The following is an 11,785-nucleotide window of genomic DNA, read 5'->3' on the forward strand; positions in this document are numbered from 1 at the left end:
CAGCTGCCGGGTGGTGGGCCGCTTGTTGCGTTGCCGGGTGTGTGTGGTGCCGCGGGGGCAGCCGCCAGGATGTTCGAGGCGCGGCTGGTGCAGGGCTCGGTGCTGAAGCGGGTGCTGGAGGCCCTCAAGGACCTCATCACCGAGGCCTGCTGGGACCTGGGCTCGGGCGGCATCAGCCTGCAGAGCATGGACTCCTCGCACGTCTCCCTAGTGCAGCTCACGCTGCGCTCCGAGGGCTTCGACACTTACCGCTGCGACCGCAACATCGCCATGGGCGTCAACCTCTCCAGGTACGGGGAGCGGCGGCCGCGGGCCCCCCCCCGGGCGCTGGGACGGGGCTGGGGCGGCTGGCCCATGCTGCGGGGAGCGGGGGAGGGGCGAGGGGGCGGCTGTGCCCGGGCCGTACCCGCGGAGCGGCTCCTGGGGTGGGCAGGGGCCGGTCGGACCCCCCCCACGGCCCTTCCCCCATTCTCCTCAGCGCTCTCGCGCCATTTTTCGCGGCGCGCGCGGGGCCCGCCGTCACGTGACGTCACTACCGGCGCGCGGCGCGCCATGGCGGGAAATCTTGGCGGGGAGCGGGGGAGGCTGAACTGGGGAGAGGGACGTTGGAGGCGTTGTGGGGCTGGGGGAGGGGGAGCTGGGGAGGGATGTGGGGCGGGTTGGGGGAGGGGTTGTTGGAGGGAGCTGGGGAGTGAGGGCTGGGGTGACACTTGAGGGGGTGGGGAAGCAGGGGGGCTGGGTTTGGGGCTTGGGAGGGATGTGGGGCTGGCTGGGGGAGGGGGTGTTGGAGGGGTTATGGGACTGGGGAAGGGGGTCTTGGAGCGGGCTGGGGAGTGAGCTCCTGGTACTGGGAACTTGAGGGAGGCTGGGGAAGGGGGGCTGGGGGGGCTGGGGAGGGATATGGGGCTGGGGAAGGGGATCTTGGAGGGCACTGGCCGCTGCTGCCATGTAGCCCGGCTTTCACACTGTAGTAGGCCATGGGTGTGGGTTCTGTTCTGTCCCCTGGTAATCCTGCGAGTAACCTGTCTCCCCTCCCCCCCAGCATGTCCAAAATACTGAAATGTGCTGGAAACGAGGACATCATAACGCTCCGGGCGGAGGACAATGCAGACACGTTGGCTCTAGTGTTTGAAGCACCAAGTGAGTGTTAGATTTCAGAAGTAAATTGGTAGCAGGATATTTTTAGGTAGGCTTCATAAACCACAGAGATGCAAGGGGGGGCTGTAAATACTTCTGAAACAGGAGGGGTCACCTGGTAAACTCTTGAAACAGTCTGGAGATGTAAACTTAGAAACTTGACCCATACTCCTTATAAGAGAAAGACAGTTCTTCAGGCCACAAACAGATGCCCTTGGGTTCCTGTCCTCTTGCAGCCTACAAAAGGCTGTTGGGGTCACTTTCGGTGTTGGGGTCACTTTTGGACTGCTAGCTCTGATTAAACAAGGTGGGTCTTACTGGCATGATCAGTGTGGTTTTACTTGGGAGGAGGGCGCAGAAGTTAAATTCAGGATGATAATTTCTAAGAAACACCTGGTGAAACTGTGGTTTGTTCCTTTAGATCAGGAAAAGGTTTCTGATTATGAGATGAAGCTAATGGATCTCGACGTGGAGCAGCTTGGAATTCCAGTAAGTAGTGGTGCAAATGACTGATTACACCCTGTCTTAAAGTGGGTGTTTTTCCATGTCTAACTCCATCAGACTTGGCGTTTGAGCTTGTAACACAACTGCCTTTGGAAAGACTGAAGGAACTCAAGTGTAGCGATTACATTTCTTGGTACAAGTTTAATTGTGGCACTTCCTTTGCAGGAACAGGAGTATAGTTGCGTAGTGAAAATGCCGTCTGCTGAATTCGCACGCATCTGTAGAGATCTCAGCCACATTGGCGATGCGGTTGTCATCTCCTGTGCGAAAGATGGTGTGAAATTTTCAGCCAGTGGAGAGCTGGGCAATGGAAACATCAAGCTGTCACAGACCAGTAACGTGGATAAAGAGGAAGAAGCTGTAAGTTGATTGTTACTGTGGTGCCTTCGATGTTGAGGTTTCTGCAAACACTGCTCGTTCTGTGACCTGCTGGGGGATTGGATCGTACATTTCTCTGGTTTATACCAGGCCCTTGTCCCTGGGGCCCGCAGGTGGTGCTGAGCAGGCCAGGGTGGGGAGCAGCACTGACTGACCTTGCTTTAGGTGTCGGAATTATTTGAGGGAGCTGGCTGCGGCTGGCGCTTGCTGAGCTCTGACCTGGCTGCCGGTGTTCTAGGTTGCAATAGAGATGAACGAGCCAGTCCAGTTGACCTTTGCTCTGAGGTACTTGAACTTTTTTACCAAAGCCACTCCCCTGTCCCCGACAGTCACACTCAGCATGTCTGCAGATGTTCCTCTTGGTGAGTACAAGCAGCTCTACTGAAAAATCTTGTAGCATGCTGCCGCCTTCCAACTACTTTAACAACTCTTGACTGAAGGGTGTTTATTAAAAACCTTCTGAATATCGGGCTTTTTTTTTTTTCTTTTTCCCTAGTTGTGGAGTACAAGATTGCTGATATGGGACACTTAAAATACTACCTGGCTCCAAAGATCGAAGACCAACAAGAAGGCTCTTAATTGGAGCAGGACTGAGGGGTAGAGCTGGTCAGCTCTTCCAGAGGACAGCTGGTTTGGCGGAGAAGGCGGTGGCGGCGTTAGCAGTTTCAGTGCTGTGGAGCATCACGTCAGCACAGTTAGGCATGTTGTGTAGATATCTTTGTAAATATTTTTCAACTTCCTCTTTTGCTATACTGGTGTCACTGGAAGAAGGAAATCTTGGTTTTTCTAATATTCCTGTAGTTCCAATCACCTCTTAGGTGCTGTCTGAAGGTGAAGTATCTTACCTCTTCCAGCTGGTGTTAGGGAAGGGGTGTGATATTTAACTTGAGTGCAGACCCATTTCCCATAGAGTTCTGTAGCTGCCTAGGGTTGCTGTTCAGTTATGCTGTGAGTTTTAGACCTTCACTTATTTTTGCAGCTGGTATTCTAACTGAATCTTTGAAAATGGAAATAAAGAATGTAATTTCATGGGATTTATCATCTTTAAATGTGGGTGGAGGAATCGATGCTTTCTTAGACAACGCTAACGTAGCCTAGCTCCTGTTTTGAAAGGCGCTGCCATGGGCAAGCTTGTGCTTTTTTTTTTTGTTTTGTTTTGTTCTGGAGTTACCAGCAGCTGCTCTGATGGTTCAGACAGGTGAAATGGAGAGGTGTGGTTATTGTTTCTGTAACTAATCAGCCCTTAATGCTCTCCTGTAAGCAGAGGAGTTTTCTGAAACAGGTTTTCTTTAAAATGCACAAGGTTCAGCAGGTGGCAGAGACTGTTTGGTAGCTGCTGCTCTGCCTCAGTGAAGGCTGAGGGTGCAGGCACACGCTGCGGCTCCGTTCCTTGGTCTGATGGTGCCATGCAAGCCCTGCCTGGGTTTCATTCTTCTCCTCCTCCCGTCTCACTGACGTTAAGCTGCTCCTCCGCAGACCTGTGCACGCTGTATTCATCGGCTGCCTCTGCCCTGCGCCTCTCAAGCGTGGTGCACTCGGCCGTGCCACCAGCCGCTCCTCTCTTAACCGAGGGCCTTTGTCATCACATTCTTATTTACTGTTGGTGAAAACGGTAAAGGTTTACAGCATGTTTCACCCTGAAGGTTTGATCATGAAAAATGGGATTTGAAAACAGTTTTGGGCAGCTGTGGGGGTTTTTCTTTGCTTCTCATACTGCTCACAGTCAGCCGTAACCCTGTACCCTCCGTCTGGAGCCAGAGCGACCCCGCTTTGTCCCCAGCAGTAAAACAGCGAGAAGCACCTGGGGGGGCTTGCCCGGGGCGGTGGCAGGTGGCAGGCACCGGCCCTTTAGCCCTGGGGGGGTGGGGTTTTGGCTGCACGCTTGCCCTTGCACGTAAACTGCTGGAAAAGCTGAGACTTGGAAACCCGATGGATGCAGCCGAAGAGTTTCACAAGGTGGCAGTGCTGATTGAGGAACAAATCCTGCTGTGTCAGAATGACATGGCCACCATCCACAGAGCCAGCTCCGAGCTCTGGGACAGGGGTTCTTGGTGCCCCTGACCTTGACTTTTCGTTGGTGGTCGCGCTGCTGTATTAGAGTTTAGCCTGTGGTTTGCTGCTGCTGTGATGCAGGTGGCTCCTTGTGTGGTTCTCTGCTCCTGTATAGTCTCATGTCTCCAGTGCACACCCCCTTTATTCCCTTCTACTTGCTGAATCATTCAGTACCTTTAAAAAAAAAAATCTTCTCCAAAGCGAGGTCTTTAGCTGCCCTAAAGCTTTCCAGCAATCCCAGAGTTACAGCCCCCAGCAGTAGCAGGTACCTCGAATAACCAGGATTGTTTTTCCCCTCCCGGTGTGATGCTCCTCAGTGCCGGATCAGACATTCATGATGTTGAAATGGGGATTTATCCTGGGTTTTAATAACGTGCATCAGGCTGGGCTGGTGCTGGAAGCAAATTCTTGGTTTGTTTTGGTGCAGCCTCCTGCTGCAGTGGGAGCCATCAGGCTTGGTGCTACTCTACTCATAAACATGGCCAAAAAAAAAAAAAAAGTATAGTTTAATTGGTTATTTTTACAGCTGTAATGAGCCAGTGGTGCAGCGTCATTTAAGAAAATTTCCTTTACCATTCGTGTTTACACGCTTGGTGTTCTGACTCATGCGCTGGGCTTTCTGGATAAAGCCTTAAAGAAGCTGAATGTTTACGTTGCTATTGCCATACCCAAATAATCAAAATAAAGATAATCCCTTTTAAAAACAAAACACTAAAAAGGGCAAGAACAAAAAAAAAAGAGCTGAGGAGGCTTAGTGAGTGCTGGATGCGTTTCTCCATGTTTGAGGGAGTAAGCTTTTGAAGTTTAAATGTTTAGACTTTCTTACCAAGGAGAAAAGAAATGAAGGGGGGGTGGAGGGAAGCAAGAATTCTTTGAAACTTCAGGAGATCAGGCTTTTCAGGCTCTAAATCCAGGGGGTTTTATTAATTTACTTCAGGAGATTAAGCTTTTGGGGCTCTAAATATTTTATTAACTTGGAGGAGCCATGGCAATTCCTGCAGCTCCCCGCTCTGGCGCGGCTGGTGGAGGTCGGTCCCCACCTGTTTTACCTGCTGGGTTTATGTTGTTCCAGGTGCTACAAATAATTCTCTGGCTGTGGCAGGTCCCGTACCCGGCCCTGGTGGAGGGCTGTGCTGCATCTGCCCGTTTAATCGCATCCAGATCCTCTAGAAAATCAGCTTTATTTTAAAGTATGTGTAGGAGTGACGTGTGCGAGCGTGCCTGTTTCCTAAACCCTCTACAAACAGCCCTGACGTGACACGGAGCGGCTCCGGCTCCGCAGGGACGCCCCAGTTCCAGCTCTGGTCCGGAGCGGGGGCGGGGGGCAGCCCCGTGGAGCGGGGCAGGGCCGGCACGAGCAGGGCCGGCAGCAGCCGCCGTAACCCGGAAGGACGTTGCTGTCATCCAGAATAAACTTCCGGGGTGGTTCCGCGGCCGGGGCGCCGGAGCGGAGCGGGGCGGTGCTGGCAGCGATGGGCCTGGGCAGCACGAGCAGTCGGTAACGGCGGCGGCCTCGGCGTGTCCGTATCGGGGCCGGGCCCGGGCCGGGAGCGCGGCCTGCGCCGTGGGGGAGGCGGGGGTCGGGCCTGCCGGGGGCTCCCTGGTCGCCAGCGCAGAAACCGTTTTGGGTCTGGGGTGCAGCGGGGTGAGGGCTGAGCTGGCCAAAGGGCGAGGAATGGCCTCCCCACCCCCACCCCCACCCCCCGCCTTCCTGGGGGAGGGGGGAGAAGATGGTGTCGGGCTGATTCGGGGGGTCAACGGGATTTTGACAGCGACGAGCCCACGGGGAGGGTGAAGCTCGGTGGGCTCGAACTGGCCCTTAACCGTGAGGGCTGAGAGTATTTTGTTGTTTGGTTTTTTTGCATTTGCCCATAACAGCCTCTTTCTTGTTGGTAAGCAAGGTGAGGGCAAGGGCAGATCATCAGTTTATGCAAATGTAAATGGGAAATAATTCCTAGGAAGCCACTAGGAATAGCCGGGTAAACAGTGGGACCAGCAGTAAGAAGTCCCACAGTGCTCGAGAGTAAAATTGGGCCCGAATCAGAAAATCTGGACGCGTTTCTGATGTGCTGATTTCTTTTGGCTGCTTCACGTCTACCCCCTGGACACGCAGGAGGCCTTGGGGGTGTTGGGGTACGGGAAATGATGTGTGAGGGGCAGAGGAGGCGAGCGTGCCCACCCTGCAGGTGGGCGATAGATTTCGGGTATGCCTGGGGCTGGAAAGGATTTGTCTGTGCTTGGGGTTTTGCTGAAAAAAAAAAAAAAAAAGCAGAAAGTTCAAGCTAAAGGGACATCTGTGTTGGGGTTTAAGATCAGAGGGTGTTGGGGGTTTATAGAAGTTAAATTTCCTGCAAGAGGAACAAACCCGATGTCGCAGGAACGTGCTGGCAGTTAGCGAGAGGGAGACAAAGGATTTCCGTGGAAACTAAATATTTTAAGGAGATGCTGTTGCCTTAGATGCGAAATAGCGTTACGGAAAAAGCGTCCTTGTCCCTTCCTGTTGGGACAGTTGGGATAGATGTATTTTTGTTTTCTTTATTCCATACTTCCTCAGGAAATAAAAAAAAAAGCTGTGGAAGTTGGGAAGCGTGGGAAGCCTGTTTTCCACCTCGCTGCGGGGCGGCAGCGCAGGCTGATGGCGGTGGGCGAGTGGCACCCAGCGCCTGGGTCCCGCTGCGAGGAGGGGTCCCAGCCCGTGCAGTGGCTGTGCAGCAAGGCGGCGGGGGGGGGGGCTGGCAGGCCAGAGCTCGGCTTGGGCCCCGCAGCAGCCAGCTGGCTCTGCCCCCTGCCCGGGGCTGCGCTGCTGGCAGCAGAACCGCAGGAGCTGGCTGCGGCGTGGGGCAATGGCAGGGTCCGGCTGTGGCGTAAGGAAATGCAGCTCGGCCCAGGGCGCTGCCTCCCTCGCAGCCAGGCAGGCGAGTGGCCTCTGCTCGTTTGGTTACCTCATCCACTAACCACCCCATCCCCTTGTCATGCTCCCTCTGAGTCACGACTCGAGCTGTCTCGGGAATGACAGCTCCTTTTCATTCCACTTTACGGTGGTTTGCTCTACTTCCCCACCCCACCCCACCCCCAAAAAAAAAAAAAAAACGGATCTCTTGCAAAATATCCGGCTGGTTGAGAGAAGCTGCTTTGTTTAGTTCTGGTTTGGGTTTATTTGCTCGTGTCCCCATTTAGAAATAGCTGGGCCTCAGACATTTCCCTGCTGGAACTGCGATCTCCTTGCGCAACGAGAGCTGGTTTATACATCGTGTATGATTCTGGAATTTCTGTCTTGTTTTAAAGACAAGTTCTCTCTTAGTTTGATTTTGTTTTCCAGTGTTGGCAAACCCTGTTGCAGCTATATTCAGGGTTTTGTACTTTATGCTTAAATACAAGGGTTTGTTTGAAAAGGTTTCATTTGTGAAAAAGAACAACGATGCCATTTGGTTAGCGTGGGCTTGAGACTTTCGTTTCTCTTGAGACACTTGTTCCGTCTCTCCCAGCCTCTATCGCAGAGTGTGCTCCGATTATTTTATTTTCCTGTTCTCTTTGTTCCCCAGGTTCTAGCTGATGCCCAGGCTTCCTTGTAATGATGCCATCACGTACAAACCTGACTGCTGGGATTCCCAGTAGCAAAGTCAAATATTCCAAGCTCGCCAGCACTGACGATGGATATATTGACCTGCAGGTAAAAAGCGGGGAAGGAAACCTCTTTCTGCTGCTGCTCTGACTGTGTAACCTGCTAGGAAAAGCTGCTGTAGCGCTGTGTGTGTGCAGGAGGCTGCTTTTTTGTTCACCTCCAGGGTACAAAGCTGTGAGCCACCACTTCAGCCCTTCTCCAGAAACGGTTTTTTGGAGGGAGGAGAAAATGAGAGCGGATCTGGAAGCAGTGGGTTAAAGGCTGGCTCAGAGAGCGGGGTCTGGGCAGGATTCCTCACGGAAGGGCCATCGCAGAGCCCTGCAGCGGAGCTGCTGCAGCAGTTTTGTCCCATGTCATCTCTGCTGGCTGTGGGACTCGCAGCTCTGCCGTGGCGGGAGGGGAGCTGTGCTGCGTTAAGCTGTTTAATATTGGGTCGGGGCTTTTTCTCCATCCAGTTCAAGAAGAGCCCACCAAAAATCCCCTACAAGGCAATTGCACTGGCTGTTGTGCTCTTCATGATCGGGACCTTCCTCATTATCATCGGAGCCCTCCTCCTGGCGGGATACATCAGCAAAGGTGTAAGTTGTTCGATTACATTTCTGTGACGAGTTCCACATTGGCTGACAGCCCCGTTTCTCCAGCAGCTGAGCCCTCTGGTGTCTTCAGCTGCCGCTCTGCAGCAAGGTCGTAGCTGAACTGGAGATCGGCCGGGGAGCGCCGAGTTCCCCTGGCCTCCCTGGGGTACGGTTTCGTTTTAACACAATGTCCCTGCTGAGGTCAGCTTGCTGTCCTGGAAAAACTTGACGCTGGGATCGTCGCTCTTCCTAGCAAAGACCGGCTGGTGACTTGGGTAGGAGATCCCAGGCCGTGGTACAGGACACGGCACCGCTGCTCTCATCTCTGTGTTTACGACCCATTGGAAGGGAATCTGTTTTTCACAGCTTGACCTGGTGCCCCTCCACGGCGCGCTCCTCCTCTTACCTTGCGCCGTATGGAATTGTTTTACGGTTGGCGGCTGCTGCTTATCATGGCGGGCACAGCAGCGTTTCGGCTGTATCAGAAGCAGCCAGGCACAGCCAGGAGAGCTGGTGCTCAGCCAAGTGCACAGCACCCGGCCGGGGGCTGGCACTGCCCTTCCATTGTTGGTGTTCGAAGGGGATGTTGAGGGTTTCCTGTAGCGAGGAGGGAGAGCTCAGCCTGAAGAAAATTCTGATTGAAGATGAATTTTTGTTTTGGCAGCTAGCCAGGCCTTGGGGATGAATAGAGACAGGACTTAAGGAACGTGAAAGACACCCCTTCCCCAGCCTCACTGCTCTTGCCCCTCTCTCCCCCGCAGGGAGCGGACCGTGCCATCCCCGTGCTCATCATTGGGATCCTTGTGTTTCTCCCAGGCTTCTACCACCTGCGCATCGCATACTACGCTTCCAAAGGCTACCGGGGCTATTCCTACGACGATATCCCAGATTTTGATGATTGAACAATGTATTTAATCGCGTTATAATTAGATTGGCGATAAGAGCTGTTAGTTACCCTGGCTATCGGAGGGGGCCTGTAAGATAAGTATTATCAGTCACAAGATGCGAGTTCCCAGTTTTGAGGTGTGGCGGGTTTTTCACTTGGTGGGGGCTCGAACACAGAGTTGACCCGAAGGGTTGCAACACAAGGTGGGAAAAAACATGATTTATGGTATTTTGACTCTTTTGGTTACCTAATGTTGGTTGCTTATAAAAAAGTTCCTCTTGGGCAAGGCAATTCTAGCAATTTTCCAAAAATAGATGAGCCGGTTGCAACATCAAAGATACTTGTTTTTTGTAACTTTTTATAGAGTTTATTTTTGTTTTCGGTGACGTTGTGGTTATCAGTGGGTTTACCTTTGCAGACAAACACCATAATTAAATTCTCCTTTGGCTTTCTGCTCATCAGCAATGCTTCCAATCTTCTTGTCCTGTGCTTGTCTGGAGTAACGGCAGTCGGATGGGCACGAGAGGGGAGGAAGCTGCACTTGCGTGAAATGATTTACACGTCGTGCATTTGCTACACAACTCCTCCTGTCAGACTGACCAACCTTACTTACTTGGCAAACACGTTCTTCCGAAGCAAGCTTTTCCCCATGCTGCTGTTACTGTTAATTTTGGCAAAACCAGCTTATCCTTTAACAGGGCTGTTGTTGGATTTTGCTTATTATTTTAAACAAACCAAATGAATGCAGGGAGAAGCATTGGAATCCGGACCAGGACCCAAGTGTCCAAATACCAAAACTCTTGGTTTTGACTAGTGTGGACATTGGAGACACTTGAATTCCACTGTATTTATGTATATTTGGAATCATTTTGTGCTTGTCTAAATAATATGCTGTGCATAACTCCCTAGAACGGTAAAAAGAAAATTTCTGTATAGTTTGTACTGAATAAACCCCGTTTGTATTGTTTTGCTAGCTTCAGTGATATGTTATTCAGGGAAACCAAACTGGCAGCTCTTGTTTTATGCAAAGTAAAAACAGTCTTGACTCCTGAAGTGGGAATGAACTCAGCATCCTGGAGGGCAAGTATGCGGCGAGTAGTGATGCAAGTACGTGTATTTAGTATGAATAAACTTCACTATAGTCTGTGTACAAGTCATAAGCTTGTCTTTTTCACATTTGTAGGTCTCAGCGTGTGCTAAAAACAGTTCTGGGCCCCCAGATTAAGGCTTTAGCTGAATCTGCTGTTGCCCACTGCTTCCAGTTGCTAATGCAGTCACTGCAATTAGGCCGTGCTGAGCCAGCAGCTTTGCGACAGCCCCATCTGCTCTCCAGGACCCTTGGCTTGCTTAGGGCAGAGGACCTTGCTGTAGGACCCTCCCCGTGGCAGCAATCCAGACTGCCCTGGGTGCGGCAGGAGAATGTGCTGCTTCGGGAGGTCGGGACTCACTTTTTGAGCCTCACGTGCAGTCCTTATTAAATGTGCAAAGACCTCAGGCTTCTAACTGTTTGTTTTTTTTTTCCGGGCCCAGACATACAGTTCCTTTTGTTGGGCAGTGTAACGGGGCAGTGTCAGTTTGCAGGCTGGTACTGATACTCCAGAATTCAGGCGTGTGCCTCACATGGACTGAAAATTTTCGGAAGGAATAGGGGCAGGTGTCGGTGTTAGTGCAGGGTAGGTCTGTGGAGCTGTTGAGATGAGAACAGTGCTGGATGAACGCCTTGCTCTGAAAGTATCCTTCAAATTGCCTTTTTTCCTCCTCCAAACCCAAAGCCTGAGCCAAGATCTCTTTGTAAGCTACGTCTCTTCCCACGTTTGACTTCATTGCCTTGTGTGTGCCCCGGCGTTGCACTCTGGTTGAATTCAGGATCCCCCTTTCCATCTCTGAAGGCATCATCTATGCACGTTCTCTGCCACTCTGCTGCGTCACGCCGGCCCCGACGCTGCTGGCCCCTGGGCTGACGGCAGCCCGGCTTCCCAGATGCTGTCCCGTCCCGCTTGGCAGCAGCTGAAATGTGTCAGTTAAAGCTGGGTCTGGCCAGGAGAGTGGCTGCTGACGCAGAACATGAATCAGCCTCTACTAGGGGATAAGAATGTGGATTTGTTTGGGTTTTGGGGAAGGGGAGAGGAAATGAAAGGGATGTTTAGACAGAAAAAGTAAAGGGGGAGGGAGAAGATGCTTTTGAGTGGGGCTGATAAGATGCCAAAAGATGGCAAGCCTGGGTCAGCTAAGAAAGAAAAATGTAGGGGACGGGAGAAGAACATGCTGACATTTCTGGAGGAAAGGCAATTTCTTTTTTATTTGACAGAAGCGAAGTTCTCAGGCAGCACAGTGTATAAATAACAGTCCCTGCCCTAGCGCTCGCAGGGCTGTCTGCGTGAGGGATGGCCACAGGGAAATAGTCCTCTCGACAGCGATTGTTTTATATCTGATCTGGGAAAAAGGAGACATTTTGGGGAAAGAAAAAAGGTACGCTGACGGCTGGAAAAATGTAGATACAGACGACTTCATTCTTTGAGTTGACGTATTGCATTACAAGCATAGTTTTCTTCCAGAGTCTAAGTCTCTAGATGTTAAAATGTCTGTTAATTGTCTAGCTCTAGTGTAGCTAATAGCCAGGGTTCAATTCTC

The 11,785-nt window shown here is 51.9% G+C and overlaps 2 protein-coding genes across 3 annotated transcripts; both read left to right on the forward strand.

The window, feature by feature from the left end:
* Window positions 1-6: 6 nt before the first annotated feature.
* PCNA (proliferating cell nuclear antigen) lies at window positions 7-3,048 on the forward strand. The gene is made up of 6 exons (XM_080370173.1): window positions 7-290; window positions 1,043-1,140; window positions 1,559-1,626; window positions 1,807-2,001; window positions 2,258-2,381; window positions 2,516-3,048. The coding sequence occupies exons 1-6, from the start codon at window positions 70-72 to the stop codon at window positions 2,596-2,598; spliced, it is 789 nt and encodes a 262-aa protein (XP_080226299.1). The 5' UTR covers window positions 7-69; the 3' UTR covers window positions 2,599-3,048.
* Window positions 3,049-5,456: 2,408 nt separating this feature from the next.
* Window positions 5,457-10,121, forward strand: TMEM230 (transmembrane protein 230). 2 transcript variants are annotated; one of them, XM_080370175.1, is made up of 4 exons: window positions 5,457-5,569; window positions 7,614-7,741; window positions 8,149-8,271; window positions 9,030-10,121. In XM_080370175.1, exons 2-4 carry the CDS (start codon window positions 7,643-7,645, stop codon window positions 9,168-9,170), a joined length of 363 nt encoding a protein of 120 aa, XP_080226301.1. In that variant the 5' UTR covers window positions 5,457-5,569; window positions 7,614-7,642; the 3' UTR covers window positions 9,171-10,121. The 2 variants fall into 2 exon arrangements, with proteins under 2 accessions (XP_080226301.1, XP_080226302.1); XM_080370176.1 differs by lacking the exon at window positions 5,457-5,569 and adding an exon at window positions 5,904-6,275.
* The last annotated feature ends 1,664 nt before the right edge of the window (window positions 10,122-11,785 follow it).

This window comes from Falco punctatus, assembly GCF_963210335.1.
Source record: "Falco punctatus genome assembly, chromosome: 20".
NCBI classification, from domain to species: domain Eukaryota; kingdom Metazoa; phylum Chordata; class Aves; order Falconiformes; family Falconidae; genus Falco; species Falco punctatus.